General features: G+C 42.4%; 1 protein-coding gene across 1 annotated transcript; it reads left to right on the forward strand.

The window, feature by feature from the left end:
• The first annotated feature begins 33 nt into the window (after positions 1–33).
• Positions 34–5,460, forward strand: DHX8 (DEAH-box helicase 8). The gene has a single exon (XM_063426388.1). It carries the CDS (start codon positions 164–166, stop codon positions 3,713–3,715), a length of 3,552 nt encoding a protein of 1,183 aa, XP_063282458.1. The 5' UTR covers positions 34–163; the 3' UTR covers positions 3,716–5,460.
• The last annotated feature ends 5,736 nt before the right edge of the window (positions 5,461–11,196 follow it).

Consider the following 11,196-nt stretch of genomic DNA (forward strand, 5'->3'; position numbering starts at 1 on the left):
ACCATACGTACACTTCCGCTTTGCCGTGTGTTCCTTCCGTGGTGTGTCGATACGCTTGGCCCAGGCCTCGGATCAGAGCGGAGTACGATCGGATTTACCGCGTATTACGGGCTATCGGCTGATCCCCCGGGGCCTGCATGTCACAGCGCTGGGTGCAGTGACCATGGCAGACGCTACATTGGAAGAGTTAAAGAAGTTAGAGTACCTCTCTCTGGTCTCTAAAGTGTGCACCGAGCTGGATAACCATCTGGGGATCAATGACAAAGACCTGGCCGAGTTTGTGATCGACATTGCAGAGAAGGCCACCACCTTTGAGGCCTTTAAATCCGCTCTAGAGAAAAATGGAGCAGAGTTCACTGATTCCCTGGTTGGCAATCTCCTGCGTTTGATCCAGACTATGAGACCTCCAGCCAAGCAGTCCACGAGTAAAGAAGCTCATGTTAAACCCAAATCTGAGAAGGAAAAGATAAAAGACTTATTTCCAGTTCTCTGCATGCCAGATAACCCCTGTGTCAGGAAAATGTTGGATCCAGAGGACGTTAAGGTAGCTACTGACGCACTGGAAGAGCTTGAAGCTCTCATGCCAAGTCAAAGAGAGGAGAAGGAACGCAACAGTAAAGGCAAAAGTAAGAAAAAAAAGAGAGACCGCAGCCGTAGCAGGGAGAGGGGTCAGAAACATAAGTACAGGAGCCGTTCTAGATCACGTTCCAGGTCCAGGGGCCACAAGAGACATAGATCCAAAAGTCGTAGTCCCAGCAAGGATCATAGGGCTCGTGAAGAAAAGACCAGCGAGAGATGGAAAGAGAAACATGTGGATAGACCTCCTCCTGAAGAGCCAGCAATAGGTGATATTTATAATGGAAAAGTCACAAGTATCTTGCAGTTTGGGTGCTTTGTACAGCTGGAAGGACTAAGAAAACGTTGGGAGGGTTTGGTCCATATATCCGAGCTAAGAAGGGAAGGACGTGTTGCAAATGTTGCTGATGTTGTTAGCAAAGGTCAAAGAGTAAAGGTGAAGGTGCTGTCCTTCACTGGATGCAAAACAAGCCTCAGCATGAAGGATGTTGATCAAGACACTGGAGAAGACATGAATCCTAACAGACGTAGGAATCTTGTCGGTGAAAGTAATGAAGAGGCCTCCATGAGGAACCCTGATAGACCCAGCCACCTGTCATTGGTAAATGCACCTGAAGTTGAAGACGATACTCTTGAAAGAAAACGTTTGACTAAGATCTCTGACCCTGAGAAGTGGGAGATAAAACAGATGATTGCTGCCAATGTTCTTTCTAAAGAAGAATTTCCTGATTTTGATGAAGAGACTGGAATTCTTCCCAAAGTGGATGATGAAGAAGATGAAGATCTGGAGATTGAACTAGTGGAAGAGGAGCCCCCATTCCTCAGAGGTCACACTAAACAGAGTATGGACATGAGTCCTATTAAAATAGTGAAGAATCCTGATGGCTCTCTTTCTCAGGCAGCCATGATGCAGAGTGCACTTGCTAAAGAAAGAAGAGAAATGAAACAAGCTCAGCGGGAAGCTGAGATGGACTCTATTCCGATGGGGCTAAACAAACACTGGGTCGATCCACTTCCTGATGTTGATGGCAGACAAATTGCAGCCAACATGAGAGGTATCGGGATGATGCCAAATGACATTCCTGAGTGGAAGAAACATGCTTTTGGGGGAAACAAAGCATCTTATGGGAAAAAGACACAGATGTCCATCCTGGAACAAAGGGAGAGTCTTCCAATATATAAACTAAAAGAACAACTGGTGCAGGCTGTTCATGACAATCAGATACTCATCGTCATTGGTGAAACTGGCTCTGGGAAAACTACCCAGATAACCCAGTATTTGGCTGAAGCTGGCTATACAACAAGAGGGAAGATTGGATGTACACAACCTAGAAGAGTAGCTGCAATGTCTGTTGCCAAACGAGTATCCGAAGAATATGGTTGCTGCTTGGGTCAGGAAGTTGGATATACAATTCGTTTTGAGGACTGTACGAGCCCAGAAACTGTTATAAAATACATGACAGATGGTATGTTATTAAGGGAATGTCTAATTGACCCTGATCTGACACAGTATGCCATCATTATGTTGGATGAGGCCCATGAAAGAACAATTCACACAGATGTACTCTTTGGCCTCCTGAAAAAGACTGTCCAAAAACGCCCAGATATGAAACTTATTGTCACATCAGCAACATTGGATGCAGTGAAATTCTCTCAGTATTTCTATGAAGCTCCCATTTTTACAATTCCTGGACGGACGTATCCAGTTGAGATCTTATACACAAAAGAGCCTGAGACAGACTACCTGGACGCTAGCCTTATCACAGTTATGCAAATACATTTGACTGAACCTCCAGGTGATATTTTGGTTTTTTTAACTGGTCAAGAAGAAATTGATACTGCTTGTGAAATCTTATATGAAAGAATGAAATCTCTTGGACCTGATGTACCTGAGCTGATCATTCTCCCAGTTTATTCAGCATTACCCAGTGAGATGCAGACAAGGATCTTTGATCCAGCTCCTCCGGGGAGCAGAAAGGTTGTCATTGCTACAAACATTGCAGAAACTTCACTTACTATTGATGGAATTTATTATGTGGTAGACCCTGGTTTTGTGAAGCAGAAAGTTTACAACTCCAAGACAGGAATTGATCAGCTCGTTGTTACTCCTATCTCCCAAGCACAAGCCAAACAACGAGCTGGGAGAGCTGGACGAACAGGTCCAGGCAAGTGTTACAGACTTTACACTGAGCGTGCCTACCGAGATGAAATGCTGACCACCAATGTGCCTGAAATTCAAAGAACCAACTTGGCCAGCACAGTTCTGTCTCTGAAGGCCATGGGAATCAATGATTTGCTATCATTTGACTTTATGGATGCACCTCCCATGGAGACGTTAATCACAGCCATGGAACAGCTTTACACACTTGGTGCACTGGATGATGAAGGCCTGCTAACACGGCTGGGGCGCAGGATGGCAGAATTTCCCCTGGAGCCCATGCTGTGTAAGATGTTAATCATGTCTGTACATCTAGGCTGCAGTGAAGAGATGTTAACTATAGTCTCAATGTTGTCTGTCCAGAATGTGTTTTACAGACCAAAGGACAAACAAGCTCTTGCTGACCAGAAAAAAGCCAAATTCCACCAGACAGAAGGGGACCACCTAACATTGCTTGCTGTTTATAATTCATGGAAAAACAACAAATTTTCTAACCCCTGGTGTTATGAAAATTTCATTCAGGCCCGTTCTTTGCGACGAGCTCAGGATATCCGCAAACAGATGTTGGGCATTATGGACCGTCATAAACTGGATGTTGTATCCTGTGGAAAAGCTACAGTAAGGGTCCAGAAAGCTATATGCAGTGGTTTCTTCAGAAATGCAGCAAAGAAGGACCCGCAAGAAGGTTACCGGACCCTTATAGACCAACAAGTTGTTTACATTCACCCCTCTAGTGCTCTATTCAATAGGCAACCTGAATGGGTTGTTTATCATGAACTTGTTCTAACGACCAAGGAATACATGCGAGAAGTAACTACCATAGATCCCCGCTGGCTTGTAGAGTTTGCACCGGCTTTCTTCAAGGTGTCTGATCCAACCAAACTCAGCAAGCAGAAGAAACAACAAAGATTGGAGCCTCTTTACAACCGCTATGAGGAACCCAATGCTTGGCGTATTTCCCGAGCCTTCAGGCGCCGGTAATGGGGTTACAAGCAAAGAGTGTATTTCTTTGATCTTGAGGTTTTTCGTACCTGATGTAAAGTTCTGACACTATCAAAAATCCACACCGAACTTGATTGATTTTCAAAAGAAATTCTAAAGTGTAAATATGTTAGCTGCAGATAGTATGTAAAGGCTATGTTCTATTTTTTGTTTTTCTGCATAGCATAGATTGTATTCATTTAGTAAGCTGCCTGCAGTGTTTTCCATTTTTGTAAGCTATTCTTTTGTAAAATTTCCTTATTCACTAAATTGTGAATTGTTGGGAAGTCAGAGTGAATTCAAAGTTCATTTCAAATTTCAGGTCCAAATAGCTGAACTGAAAAAAATGTGTTAAAGGAACACTATAGTGTCAGGAATACAAACATATATTTCTGACACTATAGTTCTAAAACCGCTGTTTAGATGTTTGGTCCCCGGTTAAAAAAAAAAGTTATTTTACTTGCCTTATTTCCAGCACCGGTCATATCTCAGCTGGCCCCACCACCTTGCCTGATTCGCTGAGATCATCAGATTTGATGGTCTCAGTCAATCCAATTCTTCTGTATAGGAAAGTGTTTGGAGAACATTGCGCATGCATGGCAAAAGGCTGTGCTGCGCCAACCAGCATCTCCTCATAGAGATGCATTAATCAGTGCACCTCTATTGGGAGTGTTTTAGATTTTCCATGCTATGGAGATGCTGAACTTCAGTGCTGCACTGACCCAGGAAGCACCTCTAGTGGGCATCTGAGTGACTGCCACTAGAAATGTTACTTGGGAATAATGTAAATGTTTACATTAGAAAGTCTGCAGGAGCAGGCTGTAGACACCAGAACAATTACATTAAACTGTAGTTGTTCTGGTTACTTCGTGTCTCTAAGTCAACTATGCTTTCGTTTGAGATATTCTGGCCTTAAATTTGAAATCTACTTTGAATTCTCTCTTCAATAAGTAAGCCTGCTAGAATTCCTGACAAATCACACTTTAGTCAATAATCCTGTCTGGGTGCCCTGCATTTCATCTTGTTACATTTACAGCCAATGTAGTGGGTCTTCTGCGGGTCTGTATAATTATACATACACACAATTCTCTGATACTCAGTTACTTGCATCTGATCAATGCCCAATTTTTTGAGACGTTAAAAGGGCTTTCTAAGCATCTTAACCATTGATCCGGGAGACCCACTGGTGCTATCCCACAGAATGAGATCAAATTTTTTGTGAATGGTTTGACACATGGGTCCCCTCAATCACCAATGCAGCTTCCAGTTCTTCTGAGGGATAGCGCCAGGGGCTCCTGCAGTGATTATGGTGTGTAGTGTTTCTTTAAGAAAGAAAATAATTAATCAAGTGGCGTACACCAGAAGTGCAGTTTGCGTGTGACATAATCTATGTGTCAATTTTCAATTCTAACCAGGATTTTACTCAGGTGAGGATTGAAACAGTGACTCATAAAATGTGTAATGTACGGATTGCATTTGTGTTGTAAGTTATTTGGTTTTATTTGATATAAAAAAAAAAACTAAAATGATGTCATAATGTATTGGTTTTAGGAGTATGTATGCATTTTGTTTTATTCAAATGAATTGCCTTCATTTTACTTATCCTCATTCTAGGAACCTACATTGTTTGTGGATGAGTATGTAACAGTTCTTTGATAATAATCATACATGTTCATTGAATGTATATATATATATATATATATTTGTATATCTTTGTTTATGCAAATAAAATATCCTGACCCAAATGACTTGGTGAATTACATAATTACTCATTTATTTAAGAAATGATAATAAATATATAAATTCAGAGCAGTATTTTACCCAATACCAGTATGCAGCTTTTTTAGACCGTTCTTATATCAAAGGAACACTCAAGGTACCGTGACCACCTCAGCTTATTTAAATAATTTAGTGCCAGTATACTGAATGTGGGGAATTTCATAAATTTTTCTTTTCATTGGGACAAAACAGGGCTTTAACCACTTATGGACCAAACTTTTGGAATAAAAGGGAATCATGACGTGTCACACATGTCATGTGTCCTTAACCCCTTAAGGACACATGACCTGTGACATGTCATGATTCCCTTTTATTCCAGAAGTTTGGTCCTTAAGGGGGTTAAAGAAACTCTCCATATTAATACAAAAATGCTATTTAGTAGATCTACCCCAATGAATACATGCATGTTGTTATTTATATGTTTTGCATACCCAGGATATACTTGAAAACGAGAGAAATCTCAATGTATCTTTCCTGGTAAAATATTTTATAAATTAATTTATGCATGTAGTCATTGGGGGTATAGCTTAAAACTGCTGGTAAAAACTGTAGTTCTTATGGCTGCAGACTTTTCAAGCCCTGCACTTTTTCTCTCATAGCATCTGAATTTTTGCTTTCTTTGCTTGTGCTCTCTCTAGAGCAAGCATTTCAAACTCGCGGGCCGCATGCGGCTCACAATGAATATCTTTGCAAGTTTGACATGCTTACTAAGGCAGAGTAAGTACATTGCAGTTGCCTTCTCTGCTAAAATGTACACGGCCGGGGAAGAGGTCGCTGGCGGCAGCAAGGGAGCTCAGTCTTCCTGCTCCCTCGTGCGTGCCCTCTGTTGTGATGCTGGGTGCCGGAATAGGGCGACATTCCAGCACCCGACATCACTAAACTGCGCACGTTAGGGAGCAATAAATAAAAGTGTGTGTGTCTGTCAATAATTGTGTGTTGCGATGGCCACAGCTGGACAGTGGATGACCTGGAGGTGCACGGAGGCACGCCACGTCCCATTCCGACGTGACGTTAACTTGCTCCACCTTCACAGGGTTTCAAGAAGTAGCGGGATGATCCGCTTTGGCACAGGGTGAGGACGGCGCCATTGGGGGTATACCAAAGGCTGGACTCCGGAGTCGCATAATGGCAGCGGCAATGTGAGTGGAGTCTGCTTGTTGGCTAATATTGTTTTTTTATTTATTTTTTTAAAACAAGGGCTGGGGTTTAGTGAGGGGGGGGGCTGGGAATTAGTTTAGAGGGGGGGACTGGGATTTAGTAGAGAGGGATAAACTTAAACCTTGTTTATTAGACCCGTGCTAGCCTTTGAGTTTGACATGCTTGCGCTAGAGAATGCGCGTAGCCTGTCAATTCATGGACATTTTATGGCAATGGAAGGTATATGGGACGAAATGGCAGTGATGTGCATACGCTGGCTTGCATTAGTGCCAGCGATCAAAGCACTATCAAATCCAAGCAGTGACCTATCTCTTTGATTGGTGGAGCGAATGCACAAATACAATCTCAGTTTTAAAGCCCAGTTCCCCACATTGAAAAAAAGATAAGCATGGTATCCTAGCACCAAAATACTTGAATATATTGAAATACCTTTGCTCAATGCTGTAATCCATAAATGGTTAGCACTTATGGGTCTTGCAGTTGTTAAAACTAAACTTTTATTGCAGCATCGACGTTTCAGTTTAAAAATATACATTTTCATCAGGACCTGACGTTTTAACAACTGCAAGACGCAAGAATGCTGACCATCTAATGAGATGTATATGTATACATGCACACATATATGCGAATACACAAACTTGTAACTAGCAACATGGGTATTTAATATTAAATCATTTGAAATGTATCCAAAAATATTAAACCGACGCCATGGGCAGCAATGATACATTGGGAGCAGTAAGGTAACCACCCCCTGAGCTGGAAAACTTAATGTTGATGTTCGGGCTGGATGAAATTATTATTGATAATACATATTGGTAAGCTAAAAAATATTACAACTGGTATCTGAATATAACACTATAATGTTCATTTTATTTTAAACCTTGCTCTGACAAGCACGTCTCATGCTTTTGCAGAGGGATATAGAAATGGGATGAGAGATGTCCATGTGTTCTAATACCAAGCTTTCTCAATTTGGTCTATTCTTGTAGATATGACAGGACGCAGATGTCACTTTAGTGTTTCATTTACAATCCTGTCCGATGGTGGTGGTTTCTCTGAAATGGCAAAGGGACAGCATCCTTGCACCAATATCACTCCATGAAGAAATGGAGTGATTTTGGTGCTTTGAGTGTTCTTTAATTAGTTAGTTTAAATAAATTTTAATATGTACAGCTATTCTTAAAGCAGAGCTGTTACTTTGTGTCAGCACTGTTGGACACACAATGAAAATTCAAAAATAAAAACTGGAATTTCTTTTAAAACAAAAAGCACAACCCATAGCTAACATTTACAAATTACTAGTTAGTAAAGTGAGAATTCAAAGTGAATTTCAAATTAAATGCCACAGTAGCCAAACTGAAACGTAGATAATGTTTCCGGTTTGGCTATTGTAACATTTAAAGGACCACTCGACACGTGGGGGGGGGGAATTAAAAAAAAAAAAAACACTTTAGTAGAGATACCCCTTAATGAACACATGCATGCATATTTTTATGTATGTATTCATTTGGGGGTATAGTATAAAACAGTTTGCAAAGCTGCAGCAGTTCTTAAAGGACCACTATAGTGCCAGTAAAACAAACTCATTTTCCTGGCACTATAGGGTTATTAGGTCCCTCATGGCCTCCCTCCCGCTGGGCTGAAGGGGTTAAACCCCCTTCAGCCACTTACCTTTCTCTAGGGCAGTTTGTTTTTGTGTGTATGGGGGGGGGGGCAGTGTGTGTGTGGTTAAATTGTGTGTATTGTGGGCTGTGTGTGTAAGAGGGGGGGGCAGTGTGTGTAAGGGGGGCTGTGTGTGTTTGTATGTGGTGCTGTGTGTAAGGGGGGGCAGTGTGTTTGTGTGTGGTGCAGTGTGTGTAAGGGGGGGCTGTATGTGTAACGGGGACTGTGTGTATGTTGTGCAGTGTGTGTGTAAGGGGGGCTGTGTGTGGTGCAGTGTGTAGGGGGTTATAGTTTGTGTGAGGGGATAGGGGGGCAGATTAAAGATAGTTTTTAAAATTATTAACTAATTACTAAAATATAGTTAATGTCCCCCCTCCCTTCTTACCTTTTCTGACAGAGGGGGAGACATTGCTTTCTTCCAATCCCTGGTGGTTCTAGTGGTGAGAGTGAACTCTAGCCTGCAGCTCAGACTAGAGTTCATTCTCGCGAGAACGGAGCATTGCCATGGTAACCACGGCAACGCTCTGTGCTCGCGAGAGGAGAACCCAGCGGAGCTGCAAGTAAGAGCTCCCACGGGTTCACTCTCCCTCCCCTGCCAGCCGTCCAGCAATGTGCCTGTGTGACACTGATCTCCCCTCCGGTCCATGAAGGCTAAGAGCAGGGCTGGCGCTTGGATAGCGCCAGCCCTGCATGTGCCGGCAGGGGAGAGCCTCGGCCTCACTATTTTCTTGGGGGGAGGGAGGAGGGCAATTGCCCTGTTTCCTTCTCCCCCTGGATCTGCCACTGTTCACAAGTCCATGCTTAACCCATTGTACAGCGCTACGGAATCTGATGGCACTATATAAATAATAAAATAATAATAACCCATCCTGTGACTATTTAATGTGCACAGTGGACTGAGCATGCGCAAAAACTGAGGAAATGCAGATGAAGGTGACACAATGTCACTGTCAGATGTTAGAAGATGTCTGCGACTGGAATCAAGACTTGACAACTGAGAAGAAAAATACAGGCAAAAAAGGGGGAACCCAGAGGAAACAAAACTGAATTCTTGCACGATTATTTACTACAGTGAGAAATGTCAGGAATTAAACGTGGATTTCAAATTGTAGACCAAAATAGCTGAACGAAAAGCAGATCTGACAAAGAGAACTATTTTGGTCTTAAATTTGAAATTCACTTTGAATTCACATCGGTTTTCACTTTAGTGGAATTTTAATTTATGCAAACTAAAACATAGCTTTCTTGGAATTTCCCTGAAAGGGTTATTTTTTTTTTTACCTAATATTTTAAAAAAAACTTTTCATTCTTGACAATTCACGCTCTAGTAAATAATCCTGAGTATTTTCTTTAACTTTTCAATCTTTTTCACCTTCAATCCCTCTATCAGCGGAGCATGACATTTAAAATATCTCTAGGGGCAAGATTCTCTGGAGTCCTCCATTCTCCACTCTGTTTCCTTGAGTTAAAGTCCCCTGCCTGGCATCTTGCGCAATAGCTAAATAACGTGATTGAGTAAATCAAATTCGCCAATCAATTTAAACTGCTGTAATGCTGGGGATTTAAACTCTTTTGTCACAGGAAAAATTTAGTATAATTGACTGATTAACCTAGCCAATCACTCCAGGTACTATAGCCTTTTATTTAATTGAATTTGTTATAGTGCCAAGTATGGATCAACCGATTATCAGACAATATTCGTTTTTTTTTAAGTATCGGTATCGGCAGATAATCACCGGTAATAGTGATAATGAGGTGGGCCAGCGCGTCCATAAGGCCGCACAAGTGGCGCTAGATTGGAATGACCAACAGGAGGTGGGCGCACAGCGTTCATATGTAGTGTGTAGCGCGGCCGAGCGGAGCAGTGCGCACCGCGGTACAGGAAATGAATCTCCTGTACCGTGGGAGACAAGACAGGGGGAAGTTACACTGAGGGAGAGGTGGAGGAAAGAACACTATGGGACAGGGGAGGGAGGGGGAAGAAAAGAACACTATGGGACGGGGGGAGGGGGTAGGAAAGAACACTATAGGGAGGAAAAAACGTTATGGGACAGGGCGGGAGGAGGAAAAATTCTATGGGACAGGGGTGGCAGGAAAGAACAATATGGGACAGGGTAGGGGAGGACATTATGGTTTAGGGGGGAAAGAACACTTGGGGGGAGAGAGAGCATTAAGGGAGAACATTAAGGGGGGCACTAAGGTACATGAAAGGGGGGTGGGGCAACTAAAAAGTTAGGGAGAGGAACATTAAAGGAACTACACAAACACACTGCATCCACAACCCACACTGCATCCACTAAACAAACAAGCACATTGCATCACGCACACTCTCTCTCTCTCCATTTACTAATCAAAGATTCGCAAAAATAACTTATTTTTTCTCAATACGGCAAATGTACAGAATATCGGTAAGCTATTGGCCTAAAAGTTCACAGATTATCGGTAAAATCAATGTCAGTCAATGCCTAGTGCCAAGCGTCCCACGATGCTCTCCCCTCCCATTCTGTGTTAAACCGTTTTCAAGCAGTTTATCACTAAGTGAGGGTTCCTGGCATATCACAACCTGTCCTAGATACTACATTCTAGCCATGCCAATTCACTCCAGCACTGTACAGTTGTGATAGGATGAAATTTGTCACCTGATACTTTTAGCCAATCAATGCCACTTATTGCTTCTCCATCAGTCTGCAGATCACAGCATGGATGGGCTGCTTATGGACTCCTGTTTAGCATTAAACTAAGAACCTTTTAAGATTGTATGGAAAGACTGTGCCAGGGGACTCAACGCCATAACCACTTCAGTGAGATGAAGCAGTTAAAGTGCCTGCATTGTCCCTTTAAAGCTATGATGCAAGGATATAAATTCTGAAACCAATGGTTGT

Source organism: Pelobates fuscus, chromosome 7, assembly GCF_036172605.1.
Source record: "Pelobates fuscus isolate aPelFus1 chromosome 7, aPelFus1.pri, whole genome shotgun sequence".
Classification (NCBI taxonomy): Eukaryota; Metazoa; Chordata; class Amphibia; order Anura; family Pelobatidae; genus Pelobates; species Pelobates fuscus.